Source organism: Bactrocera neohumeralis, chromosome 3 (genome assembly GCF_024586455.1).
Source record: "Bactrocera neohumeralis isolate Rockhampton chromosome 3, APGP_CSIRO_Bneo_wtdbg2-racon-allhic-juicebox.fasta_v2, whole genome shotgun sequence".
In the NCBI taxonomy this organism is placed as follows: domain Eukaryota; kingdom Metazoa; phylum Arthropoda; class Insecta; order Diptera; family Tephritidae; genus Bactrocera; species Bactrocera neohumeralis.
The window spans coordinates 73,293,382-73,320,732 of NC_065920.1; the positions used below are offsets into that span (position 1 = coordinate 73,293,382).

Genomic DNA, 27,351 nt, shown 5'->3' on the forward strand with positions numbered 1-27,351 from the left:
GATTTGTAAGCGTCGCGTTCGCAAGTTGGTCGAAAAATAGAAAAACTCGAAAAACGGATAACTGAATTTTGAACCAAAAAAAAAAAACGAAAAAGAAACAAGTTTTTAATTATTGTGCAAATAATAAATGGGAAACGGCTTAATTTTTCGACCAACAAATTTTTGACGTGCTGCAAAGTTAGATTGAAGTGAAGAAAAAACGAAAATTTTGTAACACAAAATATCAAAAAAATAAAATTTATTAAGCCAAAAAAATCGAAAGGAAAAGTGCAACATTTTCTTCTAAAAAAAAATCTTAAAAAAAAATTATAAATAATATTTTTTTTCCAAATAAAAATTCTTTATAAAAATTATAAAAAATATTTTAATTGCAAATATAAATAAATGTTATAAGAATCGAAAGTGCTAAACTGCTTCAAAAATCCTTGCAAAAAATATTAAAAAATTTTTTAAATAAAACTCCGTGCAGCATTCACTTTAGAAAATAAAATTTTTCTCCTCACAACCCACTAAGAAACATTTCACCAGTGCAAAAATCAGGCCAATTAAAATGTTGAATCATTACATTTTCTGCTTTGCCGCCATTGCGGCAATACTCGGAAGTGCAACGGCTGCAACAACGTCTAACGGCGGCGCAGTTTCGGACAACTTGGATGAGTACACAACGAGCGCGGTGCTGCCATCAGCAATAGCAGCCACACTAGCCGACGCGCCAGCAGTAACAACACCGCAAAATGGAGCAATAGCAGCACCGTCACCACCAGTTCCTCAAGCTGCGCCCCAACTGCCGAACGTTGGCGTGCTGGCCTACGACAGAGTAGGCATAAGCGATGGCGTGGAATTTAGTCCAAGTGAGTGGTTAGATGCATACAAACATATACATTTTTACAACAAAAAAAAACAACAAAAATAGTAATAAAAAAATATGCAACATAAATTGTGTGTGTGTGTGCTATGCAATTGCCAAAGCAGCTTTTTCGGCAAACTTACTACATTTGCAATTTTTATTTCGCTTCTGAGCCGCCGCGGTATTTCGCTGCGCTTATGCAATTTTTATTTAGACGAAAGAACTTGAAAATCAAATGCGCAAAAGCTTTTTTTTCTACCACGCCATCTTACAAGCATACCAGCGGCGCGCAGCTACTGGGTTTGCGAAAGCTGTCAAGCGCGTTTCTTACTCAAGTCTTTTGTTTACCTCATTGATGCGTATCGTTTTTACGCGCGAAAGGTGGAACTAATCGTTTATTTTAAGTGTAATAATAATAATTTAATAATTTCGGTATTATGACTAATAGCAAATGCTATGGTTGTTGTAGGAAATGGCGTTTATAAGAGAGGAAGGAAATGAGTAAGACCTAATAATTAAGCAAATTTAATGGTCAATTGAGTCGAAGGCTGAAAAGTATTGTTCAATGAAATTTTTTTTTATTGAAATAATGAAAGCAAGGGCGCAAAAAGACGAAACATTTCACATTCCTTATTTTATTTGTTTTATTTAATTTTTATAATTATTTGTGAATTTATTTGGATTTTAAAAATTTAATGGAAAAGTGGAAAAAGTGGAATATTATTTCAGTAAGTTCACAGTTCGAATTAATAAGTGTAGTTTCCAGCTAAATTAAGGCGCTTGCTTATGCATATCCTCACCTAAAATCCAAAAACCCAACATCACTTTTCATAAGTTTTGAGCCAAAACAAAAACATTATAATAGAAAAAACTCATTTTGAAACAAAATTTGAGTTTTGGTTATAAAATGTTTATATATTAGTTACATATTGGTTATAAATTGGTTATATTTGACAGGGGAAGCTGAAAATTTTATGCCACATACATATGTGTATGTAATATTATTATTATTATTATTTTATTAGGAAAAATATACGAAATATTAAACCTAATAGTAAGAAAGGAGTACAAGCTACTGTGGTCATCGCCTGTATATAATATCTTATAGTGAATCTTAAGTAATAAAAAACTTAATTTCGATTTTTTGAATGATATATTATTTTGCATTTTTGGTGACAATATGTACTACAGCTGTTGACAGCTAATTAGAAACGACACCTATTTTGAATTAAATGATGTTATTTTCCAATAAATCACCTATATTTATTGTATTTTCACTTATTTTATTGAAATCTATGTTAAATTTAAACTCTAATAGTAAAAATTTTGTTTAAAATTGGTTTTTGTTTTGAAGATTTTAGCAAAAACATGTGGAATCAACGATTTAAGTGCGACAACTAATTAGAAACGAAAATATTTCATCAACAAAAATAATGATATTACAAAAGCTTGCTTATTTTCAGTTAGAATTTTGTTGGTTATATCTTTTGCTTTAATATTGCTTCACATCGATTCCAAATTTACGTTATAAGACTCTGACAGCGCAGCAATGGTGTAGCTTGCCATGCCGTTCTAATTTCATCACATAGAACATGCATATTTGGAATATTTTTGGTGCATATGGCTTTTTTAACATCACCCAGAGATGTTCTATAGGGTTTAAGTCTGGGCTGGACGATTCCCACTCCAAAACACATTGATAGAATTTTCATTAAAAAACTTCTGTGTCTACTTAGACGTTTGATTTGAATTGTTATCTTCCTTATAACAGGCAAATTTTTCTCACCCCATGGCAACATGACATTTGTTTGGGATGTCGACGCATTTCTTCTTGTTTAAAATTCCATTAATCTTATGAAGTGGACCAACACCATTCCTGGAAAAAAATTCACACACCATGATTGATCCTCCACCAAACTCAACTACGCGTGGAACATAGCGAGAATCAAATTATTGAATTATTGGACGGCGAATATACCTTCGTCGTTTCTACGAAATTTAGTCAGAAATGAATTTCTGCGTGATTCCCTGCCGTGAAGTCCAGATACGACCAAACACCGGGAAATTGTTTACTTGAATAGCTGGCTATTATATTTATCCTGAATTTCACATAGAATGTCAGTGGAACTACATATATTTTTGGGTCCCTTCGGGAGATAGTATTAATTCTATGGTCAATTTCTGTTGGAGTTTTTTGGATTTTTTCTTTGCGTGCAATATTGAAAATAGTTTTAAAATACTATATATGCTTAAGGACATTCAAAACATTTTTTTTTGAGCATTTGACCTTATTCGAAATTTCTTTGCACATCTTTCCAGACCGACGAGGGTCAAAAATGTAGCTGCGAAGGGTAGGTGTACAGCTGCAGCGTTTCCTCATTAAAAAACTTCAATAATACATTTTAATATATTTTAAACAACTTTGAAACAAACCCTTACCAGAAATCAATAATATTATTAACAAAAATTAACACCTTGTGGAATTTTAATTCTTTATACAACTGTTTCTAATTAGCTGTCGCACTTAATGCACCTTCTACATCGTAACGCATTTACTATTTGGGAAAAAATTAAAAGAATTTTAACTTCACAACTACAAAACAGAGTGAATTTAGTATTAAATAGAGTAACATGAACAATGCAAGACTTTTAGGAATATAAATAACGGTATATCAAAATTTTTATCATTATACTCATCAGCCATCTACAAAAAAGGGATCGTTTCTAATTAGCTGTCAACGGCTGTATATGTATCCCTGCTTCGGCATGCTTTTCGAGTTTTTGATTTTCTTAGCATATGCAAGCATGTTAGTGGTGTTAACTTTTTGAGTTTTCTTTGAGTGTCTGAGAAAGGGTTGGGTTAGTCATAAATTGTAAACTTCATGTTGCTTATTCTTCTGTGATTCCAACCTAGATACTTATGTTCACAAAGCAATAAACTAAGTTTTGAGAATCTCTCTTACCCTGATTGATAGCTCAAATGAGCCTCGTTTTAGCAAAGAAATTTCAAAACACAACTTCTCGAAACATATTAAACTCAAAAGCGACTGCTGTTTTTCTGCTCTGCCAACCATCTAACATAAAAATCAGAATTTCAGTAAATAATTCTCTCAGCGAGGAGAGGCATTAATTATGGATTTGCATTAACACAGAGTTGAAGTTCATGATTCTTTTAAGGAAAAAATAGTTTTCTTTTGTTTTTGCAAATTATATTTTCATCCATTTTATCATCCATTTATTTAAAATTTTAGTATGCTATATTTAAGCTAAAAACTATAAAAAATATACAAAAAAATTAATAAATTTAATAAATATTTAATTTAAAAATTAGTTAATTGCACTAAATTTAATGTAATTAAAATTTGATTAAATCTAAGTTAATTTTAATTTTTTGGAAAAGATAATGCATAATTAATTAAATAGTGAAATAATTATATTTTAATATGTTATAAATAAATTTAATTAATTAATTTTGTTTGACCGAATTAAATTTAAATAATTATTCGCATATTTCTATAGTTTTTAAAATATAAAAAATTATTTCTTTATTCAATCAAATCAACTTTCATTTTTCACTGGAAGACAAATCGGATTTCTCCTGAATTTATATATTATTTATGGTTGTAAAATTTGATAAAAAGTGAGCGTGTCATATACAGTTAATATACAAATCTCCTAAACTATTCAAGATTCTTCTTCCAGGGCAAATCTTTTTGCATTTTTGTAAAATAATTCAAATATCTACGCTGTAAAATTTGTACGATGGGCGTGCCATTAGGCGAAAACTGATATTTCGGGACTTATTGGACCCATTTTAACCAAATTCGGCAGATAATTTTACCACAATCAGCACTATAATGGGAAAATTAGTGAAAAGGAACTGCTACCAACTGATTCTTTCACTTTCTAGTATACAAATATCTATATATCGAACATTCTAATGAAAATATCAGTCAATCTGTGAGATGTGTTATTAAAATTCGGGCAAATCCTCTCCTATCTTTAGTATGCTTAGCAAATGTGGGTCGAATTAGATGAAGCATAATTTTTTCCGGTTTACATTATGTATACCACATATATCGAGCCAAAGTTAGTTTAGTGAAGTGAAAGAGCGTGTTTTATTAATAACAATGTACTCTACCTACCTCACTAATAAAAAATACATAATTTTTAAAGTCAAACATTTATTAAGTTATTTTGTGGTAAGAATGTTTTCACAAAAAATACTTGATGTAATATTGTTATCTAAAGGATATTATGGACTTTAAAACCATATCCGATCTGAGTATCTGAAAATAGCAGTAATCCACATCCGGCTGCTAAGCGGAATTTCATAATAAATTATTAAAAAAATAAATAAATAATAAACAATTGAAATAAGTATAAAAATAATAAATAATAAACAATTTGTGCTGTACATAATTTGATTTTACTTATACAATTTTAAGAAGATCACAAAACTTTTCAAAACCTTAATTGACAGTATTAAAAGCGCAGTTAAACTAAATTGCAAACAGAACAACAAAAATATATGATATTCAAATTATCACATAATAAAATGTGTTAAAAACACTAAAAACTTAAAAAGGAAAAATATAAAATAAAATATAAATAATCCTCTATTATCTATGGATTAATGCACACACTGTACAAAAAAGGTTAGAAATGTTGCGCTGTGTATTTCAATCTGTTTCCATTGTGTTAATGTAATGGATGATAGCGTCATATTTCGAATTTTCTGACTTTCTTCTTAAACGCGATTTAATAGCGCCGAACTGCATGGTGCTCGATGGCTGATCTTCCTCTAACGAATTGCTGGTTGTACTCGGCGGCGTTGGAATTGCAGATGAACGTCGAACTCTCCTAGTCTTAACTTTGTGCTCAGTTCTACTGGCGCTATTTACAGCAGCATAGTTACACTGTTCGTCATCGTCTCCTGTTATATGCACAAAGTGCGTGTTTTCCTTGCTTGAATTCTGGCGAGTTTTTCGGCGCTTTGCACTAACCAAGGTGGCTGCTGAGCTTGGTGTAGGGGGAACTGTGTAGCTTATTTCCTCTTTTACTGAGGATTTACGTCGTCTCTTTGTGGTTACCGCTACCTTCATGTTGATGTCGTCGTCGTCGGCTGTTACGTGCTTTCGTTTTAGATTTCGTCCAACCACACTTGACTCAGTGACGATGGCAGTTGCTGTTACGTTGCTGTCAGGAGCCTTTATAGGCGACAGCGACGTATCTGTCTCTGGAGTGAGACACAGTTCCGATATTTTCCGGAATTTCATACTTCTCAGGTAGGGTGTTGATGTTGCGTTTTTATTTTGCTTCTCTCGCAAATTACTTTTCTCCGCAATGATCTCACGTAATTTTTTTCTTAACAAATCGAATTTTTTATGATTATAAATGATGTCTGAGCAGCTCAAATTTTCCATTTCAGATTTTTATATATATTTTTGAAAGATAATATTCGTTCAAAGGAGCGAGGAGCTGCTGAAACTTAGATTTCGTTTTTACTTTCAAGTGCGTGATAACGCGGAGCTTATTTACTTTGTTAACCGAAATGTCGAAGTTTGGTGAAATAAAGTTTTTAACTTTCAAGTAATTCTTAGTAAAATTTGCTTGCCGTAGGTGTAGGACTTCTATTAGTGTGTACTAACGAGCGACTGACATTTGTCTGGACATTAGCCTTTTCTTAAGCGCTCTTACTTAGGTATAAAGCATATCTTAAGTTTATTTAAACATAGGCAGCAAATAAGGATCAGCTCAAGGAGCAGGTAGAAAGTTATGTACACACTCGTAAGTGTAGGTGTAACAGAGTAGGCGGGGCTCATAATAATAGAATAACAGTGTTGTGAAGCGAGAAAATTATCTAAACCACAGAAATTATCAGAAAAATACTGAAATACATTTGTAAGTATATTAAAACTAAAGAAATTGAGAAATTTTCAAAAATAATATTTGTGTGAATTGAAAATACATTATTAATATTATTTAAAATATTTTCAGAGAACATGTGTTTGGAAATTTTAGTACATTTTTTTTTGCATTTTGAAAATTTCAGAAATAGCATAATTTTAAACACAACAACAAAAGTTTTGGAAATTTTTTGAAACAAAACAAAACAACTACAAAAGTTTTGAAATTATTGGAAACAGAAAATTGCAACAAAAGCATAATTTTTGGAACAAAAAACCAAAAGTAAAATAACAGCAAAAATTTTGAAATAATTTGAAACAAAAAATTGTAAGAAAAATACCAAAATAATCAACAACTAAAGTTTTGTAAATTTTTGGAAACAAAAAAAAACAACAACAAAAGTTTTGAAATTATTGGAAACAGAAAATTGTAACAAAAGCATTTGGAACAAAAAAATCAACAACTAAAGTTTGGAAACAAAAAAAATTGTGAAATAAAATGTTGAAATTTTCAGAAAAAACAAACAAAACAACTCAAAAGCAAAAGTTTTAAAATTTTTGAAACAAAAAAATCCAAAAAACAACAACAAAAATTTACAAATAATATGAGTAGAGTAAGTCTGTCGACGCACCTATGTAGGTCTTAAATATCGTTAATCACATTCATAATTATAAAAATAATAATTATACATATAAAGTGAATAATATTGCCTTACAATTAATAAAATATCAAAGAGTAATAAAATCGCACAAAATGGCTTAGGATTCTAAATAGTTCATTTCGTAAATTCTTCCATTTTCTGAGCCACTTCTTCACAAACAAGATTAGCGGCTCACAAAAAAGTTTTTAAAATTAAAAAATTTTAAGTCTGAGTTATTTTTATTACTTTCATATCATTTTGAAAAATTATCTAAGGTTTTAAAAATCAGCAAAAAAAATTAGAAGCATGCCAATGAATATTTTTCTTTTCCGAAAAACAGTTTAATATTGTAAAAACGAGCAGAAAAGGTAAAAAAATCAAAACAAAACAAGAATAATAAGAAAAAACATTAACTTTGGTTGCACAGAAGCTATAATAAATACATACAGTGTCGGCAAAAACAAATTGGACTCATACTCGTACATACCTCCCAATTATATTCTATTCTCGCAATTATCATTTTAAATATAAACAAATCAACACTCAGTTTTGAAGAATAACTATTATGAAGACATACAAAACCTTTGAAATTATATGACTTCATGGCATTTTATACGAAAAATATTCAATATTCATTGCGAAATAACACATTTAAAAAATTATTGTTATTTAATATATTATAGCATAACTATTATTTTTAAATACTTCACTAAATCTATTTGATATGGAAGCTATACGATTATTAATAACTTCTTGTCAAACGCTAAATGTGGCTTTCTTTGCAGCTTCAAACATTTAGTTTTTATCTACATTCACTCTTTCTCTGTCTGTCCTTCTATTTATTATCTACCTAAGATTCCCAATAGGATTGAGATTCGGCAATTGAGCTGGCCACTTTAGTTCAAATACTGTTGATCAACCCAAATCTTGGATTCAACAGATTTTCCCGCCAAAAAGCAATGCTTTATTAACATAAGAAAATCTCTTTGATCAAGGTGCTTCACCCAAAATGCTTTACCTAATATAATAGTTCGACAGCAGTAAAATTTGTACCCTATCTTTAAAAGGTAGGGACTGACTAAAAATCATACGGATTTAATATTATTAGTACCATCTATATCAAAATCTATGTCGTCCCTCTCAAAGTAATCCCACTTGGCCCACGTTATATCAACGTTTTTTTCCAATACTCGAAACATTTGTTAAACTCAATATCCAGAACAGCGTCAAAGCGCGTAGCGATTCACGTTTAATATCTTCTTAACTCAAAACGGTTTTCCTGGAGCGGTCGTTTGAGTTTCCTCGTTTCCGTGGGTAGCCTTTTCAACAATTTTTTTTATATAAAAAGTTAAATACTTTATTGTTACAAACATACACTATTAAAAAAAAATTCTGAAATTTTTGTTAAAAAATATTTTAAACCCGTCCATTGCGACGTAATTTTCGGTGACGCCTCGGAAAAAAGAAGCGCACGCGTTGGCAGGATAAGTTCTTACAGGATCATCTAAAGTGGAAAATATGTGTTTTAAATAAAATTGTAACTTACAACTTTGACAAACAAAAGAAATACTGAAAATTGGATTTTTAGCAGACATTTTTACAAAAAAATTTAAATTTTAATTAAAATTTTCGCAACATTTTTTCTATTTGAAATAATTGTAATCGAAAAAAAAAATCTCTCGTCGAAGTCTTTAAGAATTGTATCTCAAAGACCTGTGTAAACTTTCATGAAGATTGGTTGAGTAGTTCTCGAGAAGTCTTGCCAATGACTTTAAAAACATAGTTTCGAAAAAAACGCATTTAAAGACTTGGAACTTGGCCTAGTCGGCCTCGAGAGTACAAGGTCTCAAGGCTGTATCTCCGAAACTACTTATTACTCGCATCAACTTGAAAATCTATGAGAATATTTTAGAGGTAGGGTAGAATTTAATAAGACAGTAAAAAATCGATTGATTGAAACCTATTAATCCCTTAAGCAGTCATATATCTAGTAGGTTCGAAACTCTTCCTCACAGAAGAATGTAGAATCCTTTGTTGGACCTTTTCATCAATAATTCATAAGTTAACCAAAACTTTTCATGCTTTACAGAGGAAATATTACCTTTAAAATATACTTTAAAGTTTCCATTTGGAACTGTTTAAGATAGCATGTGATAGTATTTCTGTAACCTTTTCAAATTATAAATAGATTAGAAATCCTGAATTTGAAATTATTAAAAAAATATACGTTTTATGATTGGTTGTACCCAAAATTTTTTCACTGTAAAGCAAGTTTCCTATTATTATGTATATTTTTAATTTTTGGGTTACTAAAATGAACTTTATTTTGTGAGTAAATGGCAGATGTAAGATAATGATAAGCTATTCAACTACCTGTAAGGGTCTGTTTTTTATTTCTGAAACGCCCCAGGGTTAAATATTGTGTTAGTATATGTGAGTTGTTTTTTGTTTCCTCAAAAATGTTTTGTTTTTGGTTAACACCAAGGGATTACATTAGAGTGCTCTATTTCCAGAAAACACAAACAAATAAAGAATATTTATGATTGGTTATTTTGAAAATTTTTCACTCAAAAGCAAGTTTCTTATTATTATTTATATTTTTAATTTTTGGGTTACTAAAATGAACTTTATTTTGTGAGTAAAAGAGATGGCAGATGTAAGATAAACATAAGCTGTTCAACTATCTGTAAGAGTCTCTTCTTTATTTCTGAAACGCCCAAGGGTTAAATATGTGTGAGTTGCTTTTGTTTCCTCAAAAATGTTTTGTTTTTGGTTAACATCAAGGGATTACATTAGAGTGCTATATTTCCAGAAAACACAAAAAAATAAAGAATATTTATGATTGGTTATTTTAAAAATATTTTCACTCTCAAAGAAAAGTTTCATATTTTTATGTTTGGATTACTAATCTGACCTTTGTTTTGTGAGTAAAAGAGGTGGCAGATGTAAGATAATGTTTAGTTTAGTTCGACAACACACACAAGGGTTAAATGACCGCATGTTGTGCTTTGTTCTGGTGAAAAACAAAAAGGATTAAATTAAAGCAAAATTAATAAAAACAAATTAAAAAAATTCTTAACAAAGGAAAGTCGTTTAAGAGCTATTTAATACACTTTATTATATTATGGAATTTCCTTCTCTCAATATATGTAAGTGTAAACTGAATTCCATAGAATAAAAGACCCAATTTCGAAGACTTCAATTACACGGTAATATTTTCTTTTAAATTTCCTAGAACTTAACTTGCATATGTATTAGGTTGGGTTCAAATACGAATATAATACTTGTGTATTAAGGTGTTCCAAAAAAACTCTCTAAGTGCGAATTTTCCAGAATTTTATATTTCCAGATTAGAAAGGAAAAATTATTACATTTTTCAATTTTTTTTTTAAGTTTCTGAAATCTGGGTTTTAAGTTTTTTTATTTACTTTACTAAAGGAAATCTAAAAAAAAAATATTTTTTATTTTTAAGTTTCGGGAATCTGTAAAAAATATATAATGGTGGGTATTTCAAGAACGAGTAATAATCCTTCGTACTATGTATGGTATAGTTATGGTTTGGTTTATGGAACTTCCCCTTATAAAGTTCGAAAACTAATCCACTTGTTCCATAGAAGCTTGCAACCACTTGTTACTACCTCTTTCTTTAGTACATTATCAAATCTCACATAAAGGAGGTCAGGTAGCAATTAAATCTCTTTTGTTACACTAACGAGTTTTCGAAAACTTAACTACCTGAACCTTAAGAAATCCTTTAAGGCTCTGGAAATGCATTGCGACAGGATGTGTATAAAAGGGCCTTCTGAACTGAACAATATCAAACACATTCGAACTATCGAAAGCGAAGGATCTCCAAAGTTCAACTTGCAAAAAAGTAAAGAAATAAAATTTGCGAAGAATGTCTGACAATTACGAGCAAGAAGTGATGACACCAATAAACTATAGTCATAAAAAGTTTCGTGCAGCTATGAACAATATTGGTCGTATAGGAGAAGATAAGCCCGCCACAGAGGCTTCAGGCTCTGGCAATGAACTACTTACCCCCTTATATACGCGACCAATGCAAAACGAAGATATGTATATCAAGGAAGAAAACAATGATGACGATTCATACGGAAGTTATGTATTGAATAATAGTAACAATTTCGATTTATATATGATGCAAGAATTTCCGTTGGATTTAAGCATGCGACACCGCTTGACTAGCACACCAATTCGCCAGCAAGACAAAGACGTAGCGCAAGGATATAAGGTGGAATATATACCAGACTTCAACAGGTTGCTAGGTAGTTACGAGAGACTACTCAGACCTGGCGCATTATTAGATCTAAACATGGTGCATGAATCATATATAGCACCTCTAACTATTGATGTCGGCGATCAAATGGACTTGATGGAAGAAATAAATGCTTTTATGAACTCCACATCCTCGTCAACAGAATCCTTGAGTGATTACAGCAATGAAAATCTGGAAGATGAATCAAAAAATACTTTTATGAACTCGTCATACTCGTCAACAGAGTCCTTGAGTGATTATAGTATAAATGAAAATCTGGAAGATAAATCAAAAAATGATTTCGATGACAATGACAAGAAGGAGGTTGTTGAAGCACAGAATGCTATAGAACTCGAACACAAAGAGACCGACACAGAAATAACGGATGATGTAAGAGAGGCAGCATTGATTTTACTAAGGATGAAAAAAGGAACTTGGAAGAGATCTCAGTCGGGAGATATGGATAACCAGGAACCAGCACAAAAGAAAAGCAAATTGGATTAAAGTTCAAAATACTTGACGAAGCACAGATTGTGTACAAAAAATCAAACAAATAAGGACACCTTCTACCTGAGATTAGATTATAGTTAAAAATACTAGACGGAACACAAATTGCATACAAAATATCTAGCAAATAAGGACACCTTCTATCTGAGATATAAAAGAAAGTTAAGCAGTCATATACGAGTAGTTAGTAGATTTTGAATTCTTCCTACGGAAGAGGTAGACTTAGGATAAGATATACGATATATAGTTACTATAGGATATTAAGGAACATTGTTATACTTTTTTATAAAAAAAAATATAATTAAATTATTATATATAAACTTTTTAATGTCTAATTTTCATAGTAGTGGAATATAATATTAAAATAAAGCGTTGTGACTAATTGTAATTGACCAAAAATGTAAATTGTTTTTTCCGGGGCCTTTCTTATTAGTAATTGAAAGATTCATGAGTTAAATCAAACTTTTTAAGCTTTACAGAGGAAATATTATCTTTAAGAGATCGCTTAAGATCCCGTTTTGAACTTTTTAGGTAGCATGATTTTCTGAATACATTGATGCTCCTCTTCGAAGATTGGCTTAGTATTAGAAATTTTGTAACCCCTTAAGAGGATAAATGGATTAGAAACTCCTGAATTGAAAGTAATAATAAAATGTTTTTCCACTAATAAAATTTTTACAAAATTTTCGGATTACTAAAATAAACTTTACTTTGTGTGTAAAAAAGATAGCAAAATCCAGAGCTGTTAAGTAATAAGGGTTAAAGAACCATATCGTCACTTAAAATGCAAAATAACGTAACATCACTTTACATAACCAAAAAACCACTCAAATTGAAACAAACTTTGAGGTTTGGTTATAAAACGGTTATATATCGGTTATCATACACTCATATCCGGTTATATATTGGTTATTATATCTGACAGCGATTTATTTTTTTTTGGATGATACACTGTTTTGTATTTTAGGTGACGATATATACATATATATATGTATAGTACGTAGGTTGCTTTTTATTTTTCGGGATTGGCAATCCTGGATTGGAGTAAATACAGTAAAATTGCAAACATTTTCGCGCGATTATTATAACGATTGTATTATAGCCTCACATCTGCGATGACAACTTGCATCTAAATATTCCGACGTCCTGGTATATTGGGGTATCCAAATGAGATTTGAAATGTTTTCTTTCAAACTTTATTTTCATTATGCTCCATTGGATTGGCGTCTGGTGATGGTGAGGGCCAATCTAAAGTAACATATGGGTTTATATTTCCATTGAGTACAGAGTCTGTTTCGTATCACTGTCTTCTCTTCACAAATGTACAAATGTCTTCTTGCAGTATAAAATCAGAGTTATTTTCGCTGTAAATCATTTCAGCTGATTTCAGTAAACCTTTTTCATACAATTCATCATTCTAACGGCATGCAGATGTTTTATGAAGTACTTCAAAACCAAATACAAACCATGTACCAAATTCATGAGCAAAGAAGCAACCATAATCATGCAACTTTTGGGAGCGCTTAACGCCCCTTTGAATAAATGTTTGTCTTTAACTTTGCATCTCCAAGCATCTTTCAAAGGGATGAACAATATATTTACAAAAGTTGACTCATTTGTAAATATTATATTCATTCAATCACGGTTGATGTTGTCCTGCGCCCAATGCAATATTTTTTAATATCTGTTTTTGAAAGTAGTGGTTTAATTACACTTCTGCTTCGTTTGATGATATTGATGATTAAAGTCTATTTCGTATTGTATTTAGAGATACATGTGTATAACCTTTTTTAAAAACAATTTAGCTTTTTCTAGGCCGGGCAGCGGTTTCTGCCCATCATTAGATACGTTTCCAGTTCATTCATAAGGGTCAGAACAGCTCTTCACAAATGTATAACTTTTATTAATTAAATACTTACCAGTTTTTATAATAGTAGTCCATTTGGGATCTTTAGGGTGCTTCGTTAGAAACACTGCTTTAAAACGTTTCTTATACTGATCACTCCTGATCTCTAAACAGAATATATATATATTTAGATATATTTTTTTTAGGCCGTAAGGAGGGTTTAAAATGCCTTCGCACCGTATAGGGATCGTCATCCTACGTGAGTGATGTACCCACTAAAACACTCCCCCCTTCTATAATGGATTTTTTTCCCTACCCCGGGACCGCTTTCGCATTACTTCAGGGCAAGGTTTCCACGATGGACCCATTACAGGTCAATTTATACTCTCCCTTCGTCCAGGGATGCCTACCATTTTGTAGCCAGCATCAAGCTATTTGGTTCATCTTCTATTGGGAGTCCGCATCCATGTCTTATTTTTTAGTGCGTAGAACATATTGCACGTACCCGGCAATTATTTCCCAGTTTTCGCTACTAGCTATCATTTTTTTTTAATATTTTCCGTACTTAATTCTCCGAGCTTGTTTTCTACAGTTCTTCGTGCTTTTTTCCATCGGTGGCACTTGAAAAAGGTATGGTTTGCATCGTCTAGCGGTTCATCTCCGTAAATACATGCTGGGCTTTCTGTTTTCCCATGTTGTACAGGTATTTTCGGAAATACCCGTGACCGGACAGCATCTGTGTTGTGTAGTAATTTACCAGAATATATTAAGTTTGTCACGAAATTTGTGTCACCTAGAAGGAAACGTCGAATATACTATATATTTTATATTTGTAGATATAAAAGATCAGCATAACAAGCTGATTTAGCAATGTATACTATATACACGTGAACTAGTCCTTCAGTTTTTGCGGTATAGATCTGAAATTTTGCACACGTCATTTTCTTTTCAAGTAAATGCTTATCCCTCGGAACCTCCGAAATTTTACCACTATAGCATATAGCTGCCATACAAACTGAACGATCAAAATCAAGTTATTGTAAGGAATTTTATGTATTTATTAAGAGGATTTTAGCATCGGGGCAAGCTTTTTAATAAAATAATGCTCTATAACTAAAATTAAATATTTAGATAACACGTTAGCTCTATTTTTTTGCAATCTCATGAAAATAAAATTTAAGAAAAATTTAATGTAAGAAAGTCTGCAAGGAATGCCCAAATTTGCAAAATTGATTGCATATAAAATGTTTAATCGACTGAATAGCGAATCGTCTGGTTAGCAACTATCTGTCAGTTAAGTTCTGGTTAATTCAAACAAGACACCTTCTTTCGCTGAAGAAGTTCTTTTTATATCGGTTAAAAATGGTATATACGCAGAACCTGTAATTATCATAAATAGTGAATCTTAATCAATAAGACACTCAATTTCGAATTTTTTGATGATACGTTATTTTGCATTTCAGGTTTAGGCTCACTACGTTGCTTCTACTTTGACTTATTCATTGGTGTTTCTAACATACAACCATACAAACTTGCAGAAATATGTCGATACCCAAAGTAAATATGTACCATTATATATGTATAAATGAGTGAAATACTAGTATTGTGAAAGATATAGATTTGTATTATGCGACGGACTTAGACTTCAACCGGCTGAATTGCCAGTGTAAATAAAAGTCATTGGAATTACTCGTTACCGAAGCTCATGGCAGCGTGCAAAAATGAGACCAAATAGAAGACGAATCAAATGACATTAAAATGTTCACTGCACGCGAAATGTCATTACATATGAAAGATAACTAAGCAAAGCTAGAATAACAAAGAAACGAGAAACGACGGCAAATGGTGCGAAAAAACACAAGCACATATATTACTGACCTACATCAATTCGCAGTGCTGCTGGCATGTCGACTAAAGTCTAGGCTTAGCTACACAAAAATCACAACAACGTTACTAATATACCTATAAAATATAAATATTTGTGCAAATGTTCAAAAGCGTCTTAAGCGCATCATTGTTGGCCAAATAAACGCACAAACTCAAACTTACTTTACAGTCACTAGGTTAAAGTAAGCCGCTAAAATAGAGAATCCAGTGTAAATAAAAGTTACCAAAAAGTATGTGCGAAAACAAAAAGCAAAAATGAAAATAAGAGTAAAAAAAAAAAATTATGCAAAAGCAAAGAGCAAAATAGAGTCAATGAATAAATGGCAAATAGCATGAAAGCTGTCAGCGCATGAGCACGAAAAATTAAGCAATACTACACACTATTGCTACGGTTTCTGTCTGTTAAGCCCAATTTATGAAAATCTGTTGACAGCAGCCGAGCAGCGGTAGCAGACTAGCTTACATACATACGTATATACTATATGTATAGCAAGTGCTTAGTTACAGGGGGGTTCATTTGTATTAAATGCATTTTTGATGGAAATGGAATATTTTCGATGTTTAATAATACATAACAAGTATAACAAAATGAGAGTCGTGTTTCTTTGGCACATTAGGTGAACAAAACCTAAAACAAAGTTTTTGCTATTAAAAGTTAAATTAAACATTTTAGGCATCTAAGATGAAGATAAACTCAGATTTTCATCTACAAGACATGGAACCACTTTTTTCTGAACCTATACTATAACAATAACTGAAACGATAACATAAACTATAACTGAAGTAGTTATCGATTAAGACCATCTTCGGATATGTGAGTTTGAATAAAAGGATGAAAAACGAAAAGTAATGATCGGGGAAATACGTAAAAATTGATCGCAACTTACCAATCGGAGTGAAACAAAAATTGCAAAAAAAAGTCATTTTCAAAATGCTATACAATTTTGTGACAAAAAACGGTTCGAGTACTACATACAACACTTTTTTCCAAGTGAACTTACATTTTGCTAGAGGAGAACGAGCCAAACTCAGTTCTGGTATTGATTGTTGTTATGAAAACTAGTTAAGGCTAGTTCTGAGGACTATTTCTTCGAAAATATTCAGAGTAAACCAATGAAACTTCGGAACCATATTTTTGAATAATTTTTCAATTGATTAGAGCGAAATTTTTTTTTTTTATTTTTTGAAAATTATAGAGGAATCTACCCCTTAACTGGTAGGAATATAAAGACTACATGGAAGCGACGATATTAATGGACCAATACCGATGGATTTTATCATGATTTTAGGCATTTTTGTTATATAGTAAATATTTGTTTTGAAATATCGCACAAAAATTAGCTGAAAAGAGAATTATGGAAAGGGATGATGTCAGTTGAATTAAACAAGAAATAAATGAACAATTAATAAAGACATAAAATATAATATTTCTAAGTCTTCTTTTTTTCTGCCGAACAAAAATCAAAGTTTAGCTAATACCTCTATAAAAGCATCTGAAATAAGTCAGGCAACTGTAAATTACTTACAAAACGGATCAAACCGATATTTTAGAAAAATGTACATCTTTTTGAAGTAAGTATGTTCAGGAAAGAAAATGGCATCCAACAGTTATTGAAAAGGAAGCATAATTGGTCGAAAAGTTTATTTGTCTCTTCAAAAGTATATAACTTAAAGATTTTCAAAAAATATTACGATAGCAAATTGTTCAAAAAGTTTGACTTTCTCAATAAAAACATTCATAAGACTTGTTGCACATAGTAAGCGGGTTTTCACAGATTCTCTTATGATAATTGATAGTTGGGAGGCAATATTTACATATACCAGCATTCAGTCTAACCTTTCTGCATTTATAAAATATTTTATGGCTTATGGTAAAAACGAGCTATTTTTATATAGTTACTATTTGATATAGATAAACATATGTAGTTACATAGTCATAGTCATATATACATTAGGGTTGTAAAAAAAAGACAATTTATTCTAAAAATTTTGTTGGTATCTACCTGGAGCTCCAAATAAAAGCTCTTGATAATATTAAATTTTTTTAGTATTATTATTTTCTTACTTAAAAGAAAAATTCAAATAAATTTTGAGCGGCGATTTTTGCGAAAAAAATGTAATAGAGAATTTTTGTACAGAATTCAATGTGCCAAAAATGTAAGAAGAGGGATATTTTTTTAATAGTACTGAGTTAGGAATCTTACCTTACAGTAATAAGTAAAAAACAGGACATTTGCAAAGAAATAGAAGGTACTGAGCAATGAATGGTTTTTAATGAAATTGAAAAGTGAAGCATCTTCCTACCAATATTGAGAACTCATATTTGTAGAGATTTGTTTTGAGGTCTCTACTAATAATTTTTTCAGAAAATATAGTAAAGAAGTAATACTTATATTTGTTTTTACCCACCCTAATACACATAGAAAAATTTTCTATTAAATAATAATAATTCAAATAATCAGGATACTAAGGGGTCGTAAATGAAAAAAAATATACATTTATCAAATATCCTGGTGTATATTATTTTGACCCACCCTAATACACATTTAAGCATTTTACATTTAATATAGTTCAAATACTCAGACTAATAAGGCGTCATAAATTAAAAAAAAATATAAATGTTTGCAATGGATCTCGCGATGTCAATTTTTTTAGACCCACCCTATATCATACACTCGTGGCAACGCAAAGCTTACCACTATACTTTTTTAAATTTTTTTTCCGCAAAAAGTACCGTTATAAAGTGTAATCAAATAAGCACAACTCTTGAAAATTTTTAGTGGTAACTTTGTGTGCTACTAAGCCGTTATAAATTACAAAAAATATAAAATTTTGGCATAGGTCTCGCGAAATATGTTTTTCTTTGGCCCACCCTGATACACATATAAGTATTTTATATTAAAAATAATTCAAATACACAAACTACTAAGGCATCATATATTACAAAAAAAAAATAAAATTTTTGCAATAAATCTCGCGATGTTAGTTTAATATACAAAAAATTGTGATATTTAATAAAATTTCTTTATAAGCAATGCTTAAATATTTACATTTCATATAAGCTCTATACGCATTTAAATAATACTAGAAACCAGCAAATAAACAATTATTAGCATTTTCAAGCCGAAAAAGTCAATAGAAATTCAATCACGTTACCCCCATCAGCAATAAAGTCCAGCAACTGGCAATGCGCATTACAATTTGTACATATGTATGTATGTGCATATGTTTGTCTGTTTGCCGTAATACGGTAGTTGCGTTAACACTTGCACTCTTCGCTTTCGATACGCTTTTCATCTCGCCATCAAAGCCATATTTACCTACATATTAATAATGACAGCAAAAAGCTTTAATTGCTGCGTGCGCGCCACCGAGCGCTTAGGGCATCACTAACCGATAAACGAGCGTGCTATGATAATTGGAATTTCCTACAAAGTTGTTGTGTTTACATTTCATTTGTTGGCTGCAAGTGATACCGTTATGCACTGTTTAGTGATATTTATGTGCACGCAGCAGTGAGCGAGTCAATGCAATTGGCAACACCGGCATATATATAGATCACGCGCTTGTTTTCATTTCTTTTGAACCTGAGCCACTTGAGTATGTATGAATGTGTATGTGCGTGTGTGGATTGTATAATATGTGGTTAATTGTGTAATTGGGCAAATAGAGAAAAGTGCGTTGAAAGATTTGATGTGTGTTTAATGGGTGTGAGTTGTGTGCACGCGCTTTGTTGCGATTGCAAGTTGCGCGCTTAAGTCTTTTGAATTGAATGAGTAGTGAGTGATTCTCGACTGGGAAGTCAAGCGATGGAGAAATATGTGTGAATTTTCAGTTTATTTCGCAATGCAAATATACAGATGATTATATGAATACATCATTATACATTTTTTACAAATATTTGCCTGCTTATTTTCATGGCCAACACACTCAACTATGCAAACTACAAGTGTCAGATCTTGCCTTGCACCATATTTACGTTCATATATGTCAAATTTTGCTCCAAATTTCATACAATTTACCAAATGCGGATACACGCTGTGTTGAAATAGCTGCGCATCTCTCTAAATACATATATATCCATACATATGTATGTACATGTGCAATTGAACTTATTTGCTTTAACCTTTCTATGTTTGCTTGTATATTTCTGAGCATGTTTTGCTTTTTATGAGGCGTATGTGACTATTTGGGGTAATCTGTCAAGTGGGTCAAGTTCAATTGGAGTGTTAACAAACGAAATTTATTGTATAAATGTCGGCTTTTGTAATAGGAGTAACTGGCGCTGGTGTATGTACATATGTGCGCTCGTAATAAAGCCTAAAAACAATTATATCCACTGTAGTCAAATAAAAACTAATTGAATATGCTGGAAAAACCGTGCTTGCGGGCACTTTTGTGTCATGAAAAAATGCTAAAAAGCAGATTTCACAGGTGGCGAGGTGTTGATTACTCAAAGTATTACTATTATTAAACGTAAGACTACGCTTTTTGTCTGGTTGAAACTAAAAATTACAAGACTCTAGAAATATAACACTGAACAACAAATCAGCAATATTTTGCTAGAAAGCCAATGGATTTGAGGGATCACAGAGTTTCGATTTATATTTCATTCTGCTATCCTCTACTTCTTTCTTTACTATAGAAATACCGAAATTTTATGGATATTTTCTTTATGCAAGTACAAGTGCCATGGCGAACACGTGATAAATAATATTTTTAATTTAATGTGAAGTAGGCGTTTTTTGTCTGTTTTTCGCAATATAATGCTGGAAAGTCAGTATAATATTACCTACCGAGTTTGGTTGAGTAATTTCTGAGATATGGGTTTTCATCTAAATGTGGGCCAAATGCCTCGCCCATCATCCCACTTTGACATCGGTTCCTCTTAAGTCCTCACATGCCATCGTGGGTGTAAAATGGTACGCTTATCTTTACAGATTTATTACACTTTTAGCGGCTTTTAGCAAAATCATTATATCGAGAGTGCCCCAAATAATAAATGCTAATTGCACGAGTTTTTTGGTTCCAATTGGTCGGGTGGAAGAGACACCTTTTCCATCTTGGTCGAATTCGAGGCCGATCTAAAACCTCTCCCCTGCTGTGGGTCAGGCACCCGGCCGCAGTGCGACTCCACACTGAATTGAATTGCACAATCCTACCTAACCTAAAGTTTAAACCACAGCCACCACGAATTTACCCAAAGGGCCAAACCCAATGAGCAGATTGGAGTGAACTCCAAGAGCTAACTGCTTCCCGTGGTACCAGATTTCAGTCTCCGGTTGGACCTTGTAGCTTTTGCCAGTTGAGCACCCAACAAACTCAATGATTGGTGACATTTGTCGTTTGAATTTCAAATGTCTTTTCATTCAAAGTCTTTAATATCATTTCAAGCTGAGTATTACAAGTATAGCACTATGTCTGACAAATACTGTGCTGAAATTTCTAGGCAACCCAAAAATACAGACATAATGGATATGAATTTTAGTCGCCTCTTACGACAGGTATACTTTATCGCGAGAAAACTCTACCCCCTGCCAGCTGGGGGTGTTACAAGAGTATATAATCATTTTTTATTAGCTAAAAATTGGATACTTGATTTTCACATGCTTCTCTCGAGGCGAAGTTTTCACGAGCAAAACCTTACGCCATTGACAGGAGCAGCTAGTAAAAGGTAGGTAAATAGTAAAATTGAGGCTTTGAACTACGATCTACGGTCTATTGAACCATGCTTCTGGAAATTGCTGTTCTGGAGTTTCCTGTTCCATGTAAAGTAGAAAATGGATGCGTTAGAACCTCGCAATCAAGCTGTAGGATCTTCTGGAGAGTCACTATCAATATGAGCGGTCTGGCCTTGTCTTTATAGAACACAATCCATCATTTATCTTCTAATGGCCATTGATTACTTCCTTCAAATAATTCACTTGTTGACAGTATACGTCGGAAATAATAATTTGGACGTAAGGGAGGAGCTAATAGTAGATTATTCTCTGTGAGTCATTTCTTATTGAATGTCAATGCTGGCTTCGACCACAACCTTTTTTGCTGGACGTTGTTGTAATTAACCTACTTTTCATCACCAGTAATCATTCGCTTCAGAAATGCATCGCCTTGCGTTTCCGCTTTTATCGAAGAAAAAATGTAAAATATGGCGTATATGTTCTTTGCACATGTTAAAACAATAGTGAGCTTTGAAATCAAAAAACTGTCTGAGGATATACCAGCGTCATATCATAAACCTGCAATGGGTTCCAGGATATAGTGATATCCTTGGTAAATAAGAAGCAGCTGAACTAGCCAAAAAAGGCACTACCCTACAATTAGGTTCCGGAAAAGAGGGAATTTATAAGCTGTTATTCAATTGATTAAACATGTTATAAATATAACTGAATCTCGGTGGCGTCAATTACTGACTTGCCCAGCAAGAAGGCAATCGTGGCATGAATGGAGTATGAGCTGAACTTGTTGATTATTAAAATTCAAAAGAAGTGTAGTAGGTGTGCTAACACATCACTGTCTAATTGACAGACATGCCAGCAGACTAAGTCATATAATGACTATTGTAAAAACTGTCAAGAGGTAGAAGAAGGAGATTATAAAACATCTTCTATGCGAATGCTAGACTTTATATAGGAAAATAATCGCAACTATCAATCGAGAATTGCTTGATGACGTTACTTAGGTTACAAAGATAAGACTTTTCGTGCTGATGAAATCAAACGCACGAGTTGGTTCAGAGAGGAGATAATAGAATGAGTTAATACTCCATTATAATCCAATATTTTAAATGAGCTCTGATAGAATATACTTATACAAATTATGTTCGAAACCTGATTTTGAAACAATTAATTAATTAATTATATATATTTATTTAAGTATTAGTTGGTATTTCAGCAGGTCAGTTAAAGAAAAAATTAGAAAAATATGAAAATATTAATCAAGTGAACTTTTGATTACAACCACTGCAACCACACGATTTTGAAACAATATTTCAACACAATTGGCACGAAGTATGGTAACTATGTGCAGTAAGCTTTGTGGAAATTATCGTGCAATATAAATTAATTGCAATTGCAACAACAAAACCAAGCACATATTAATATTTTATCATAAAAGTATTGCAAAACCCTAATTGCCACATTTAACGTGGTCAGTTGGTTGGTTTTTCGTGGCAACAGTAACGAGGTTTCATTATAAAAATACCTACACATACAAATATATTATTTTAATCAATTATATCTTTCAAATGCGTATTTGCTGGCTTATTTCTTAAAGAAAATTTCAACTGCAAAAGTATCATTTTCGTTTTCGACTTTGTTCGTACGCGGTGCAGCAAACCATGAGCGTCCAAGGCAAATTCGATTAAGCAAATGTTAATCAAAAAATCGCCTTTGTTTAATTATGAAGAGAATGAGTTAGTGATGGGGGCTTTAATGAGCCGTGAAGCTCGTTTAAGTACAGTGCGGTATTGCACAAGTTTATAAGTTATTGCAGTGAATATTTATATTTTTAAAATGCTTATTTTGTTTTTTATTTCTCAAGTTAATTAATTCTATGTATATATAGTTTTTTTCATGAGAAAAGTTGTTAGTAAATCAATTGTTTGGGTTAAAAGAATAAAAATGAAAAACAATTTGGAAATTATTTACTTTATTAATATTTTAGATTGAGTGTGATGCTGGCATGCGCTATACATGAAATGCTAAATTTTCGGGATCCCGTTTTGCGAGTCCCGAAATTTCGAAATTTATTAAATAATCATTTATAAAATGCTAATGAAATAAAATTAAAAATTTTTCGGGATCCCGTTTTACGAATCCCGAAATGTCGGAAATTAGTTATTTTAAATTGATTGTGTTGCTGGCATACTGGCCCAATAAATGAAATGTTGACAAAATACAATTTAAAATTTGTCGGGATGCCATTTTGTGAATCCCGAAATTTCGGGATGGATCAAATAATCATGCCCTATACATGAATTGCTAACAAATATAAATTAAAATTTTTCGGAATCCCGTTTTACGAATACCGAAATTATGGACTTATCAAATAATCATGCCCTATACATGAAATGCTAATGAAGTAAAATTTAAAATTTTTCGTGTTCTCATTTCACGAATGCCGAAATTTCGGGATTTATCAAAAAATCTTGCCTTATACGTGAAATGCTAACAAAATAACATTTCAAATTTAACTTTTTGAAGCTTAGTTATAGACTTGTTTCGGATAAGATTGGAACTAGTTGCCGGATAGCTGCATCCTAGCTGTAGCCAGACAAATTAGTTACGAACTAATATACGAATTAATTTGGGACTAGTTTCGACCTAGTTATGAACTGGTTAGAGACTGCCATGGACTAGAGTTTCGGATAAGATATGAAGCAGTTAACGACTAATTACGGATGATATATAGATTAATTACATACTATAAACTAGTTATGAACTGATAGCGACTAGTTGAATATTTGTTATATTACAGGCTAATTACGAACTATATGAGGCCTAGTTTCGGGTTAGCTGCAATATAGTCTTGGACAAGATTGAAACTAGTTGCCGACTAGTTACATCTACTTGAGAACTAAAAACTTTAAACACGTTTTACACGAAACGTTGCTTTCAAAGTCGGTAAAGAAAATCGTCCGATTTGAATTTTTCACACAACCTTCTTAGATATGTCGGTTAGATACTGATTGTAGTAAGATTTTTGATAATAATGTCGATTATTTAAGACACACTGAAGCGTAAATTCTTTTATAAAAACTCCTTTTTTAGAAGCCATATTTTGTCAAAAATCAAAATTTTGCCTTCAATTTCGATCCTTGCCATTTATTTTAAATTATTTTTGTACATCTATACATAATAAAATACCTAAAATTAACTTATTCTCTGCATTTTCAGTACCATCCGAACCGAGTGCCACCAACAACTACTTTGAAGTCGCACCCTGTGATCTTAAGGCAGTCGACAAAAATGAGTGCATACGCAATCTCTTCGCGCAAATTGTACCTCAACTGAAGGTGAGTCACGGAAGACCAATAGACTTCGAACTTTTCAACTAAACGCTGTCTTTTTCTTTATTTCCAAACAGGCTGGCTTACCTCAGTACGGCATGTCCTCAATCGATCCGTATTTCTATCGTCGTGGCATTTTCCGTTACGACAACGAGGGCGTGCAAGGTGGTCTGCTCATCAAAAATATGTACATTAACGGTATTAGTGAATTCAAAGTGAACACATTCCTGTCGAATTTCACCGAGAAAGCGTTCATTGTCAAGCTGAGCATCGAAATACCGCAAATCAAGGCGAATGGACAATTTAAGGCCGATGTGAAATTTGGTGGCTTGCGTTTGGTGCCGAAGGGACCCTTCAATATAACGATCGGTATGGTTAAAGCAATGGATTTTTGAGTTTACCTTAAATTTAAACGTTTGCCAATTCTAGATAACATTCGTGCCACAATACTGACCGACGGTTTGTTGGAGAACACCGAGGCGGGTCGTCGCTTGAAGTTGAACCGCTTGAACGCCAATGTGGCTGTGGGCGATGCTCGCATCATAGCGAATGGCATTTTCAGCGATCGCAATTTGAGTGAGTAGAGAGAGAGAGAAAGAGAAAGTGAAAAGGATATAAATAAGAGAAATAGAGAATAGAAATAGAGGAATATTTATATTATAATAATATATATGTATGTATGTCTAATGCAAGGATATATGTATATATATGTAGAGAGAGAGGGGGAGAGAGACAATACATAGAGAGAGAGTAAAAAATATTGTGAGGAACATATAAAAGAAACAAATTTTATTTTATAACTCACATATATTTCTAATAAATTTCCATTTCGTTTTCAGATGCAATGATTTTGAATTTGGTGAACGAGAATCTGCCAGAAATCACCCGAGTAGGCATACCGGCTACACGCGAGCAGTGGGCACCCATTTTCACCACACATATCAATCAATTCTTTGCGAATGTTCCCATTGATAAATTCTTGATAGAGTAAACATTCCTTTTCTATATACATATAAGTATGTTCGCGAGAAGTTCAAAGCGAAAACTCATTTAAATATTCGCCCTACAAAATTTACATATTTTTAAGTGCAAATACGTAAACTTAGGAAGCAATTTAATTATTATATATATATATATATGTGTGTGTATACAATATAAGCGAATAAAACTTAGATTTTAGTTTCTAGTTTAAGTTATTCATTACCACGAACGATGCATGTATTTATTTAAATATTATTGCATGACATGCCCTAATGTACCTTTGTATTATTAAAATATTTATGCTTTCGATTCAATTAAAAATTAAATTTTTTTAGAGATTAATTTAAATAAAATATAATAATTAATAAATAAAATTAATATTTACTTCAGTTTTTTATGGATGAAATTGATATATTAATAGGTGAATATATACTTTCTTCTGAAGATTTTATTTGACCTGCCCAAAACGTGAAATTATGTGTTCACTGAAGTGTTCTCTTAATAAATTCATTGATTGATGCGATTGTGGGAAGTGGCGTCGTTTTGTTGTAACCAAATGTCGCCGAGATCACGCCATCAGCGGCTACGTTTTCACCGGTATTATTTTTGAGGAAATATGGACCGATGATTCCTCCGGCCCACAAACCACATCAAACCATTTTTTCTGCATGAGGTGGCAGTTCTTGGATCTCTTCAGGTTGCTCTTCGTCCGAAATGCGGCAATTTTGCTTGTTTACATACCCATCATTCATACTAGTCAGTTGAACTAACAGAATGATAATTTTAAAGATGAATTTGCTCCAAACATCTATTTCCAGATTCTGAAATTCAACTAACCCACCGTGAAATGCATCATTCGTCACTTTAAATAGCTGAGAGGAAGTTCATGTTCTCTGCGTTGATTTTAGTTAGTAACATAGTATACTATGGAAAATTGGATTATTTTAGTGAGCAACATAACCGTGTTTATTCGCAAGAAGCCTACATTCAATAAAAAATGTATATCAATGTCAACAATAAATAATTCTACTTAAAACTTGATCTCGATTTATGAATTCCTACCCTCTGTTAGGGGGACAAAAGTTTTTAAATGCAAATTTGAATAATAAAATAGTTTTACATTCTCTGTTTGAACTTATATGTATTGACGTAAAAAGCGATTATTCACATTTTGACAGCCAATGTACTAGTGAAATGCACTTATCGCAAACTATGAAAAATAAGTATTACATACTTTTAGGCGGTTATTAGGAATTTTGTTTCTAACCTCTTATACGTGTCCTTTAAATAACTTCAATTATACCACTGTATAAATATTGCATTCTATACCGTATATATATATACGTTTGTTACATTGTAAATATGCCACGAAAGTGTTTTAACGACCCCAACCGTTTTTGTTATGTGTGGAGAATTAATATTTAAATCTCGTCGTTATTTCACGGCA

At 32.0% G+C, this 27,351-nt stretch overlaps 1 protein-coding gene across 1 annotated transcript; it reads left to right on the top strand.

The window, feature by feature from the left end:
• On the top strand, positions 1-26,201 carry LOC126753145 (uncharacterized). The gene is made up of 5 exons (XM_050464348.1): positions 1-851; positions 24,811-24,929; positions 25,001-25,292; positions 25,353-25,499; positions 25,763-26,201. The coding sequence occupies exons 1-5, from the start codon at positions 551-553 to the stop codon at positions 25,912-25,914; spliced, it is 1,011 nt and encodes a 336-aa protein (XP_050320305.1). The 5' UTR covers positions 1-550; the 3' UTR covers positions 25,915-26,201.
• Positions 26,202-27,351: the final 1,150 nt, after the last annotated feature.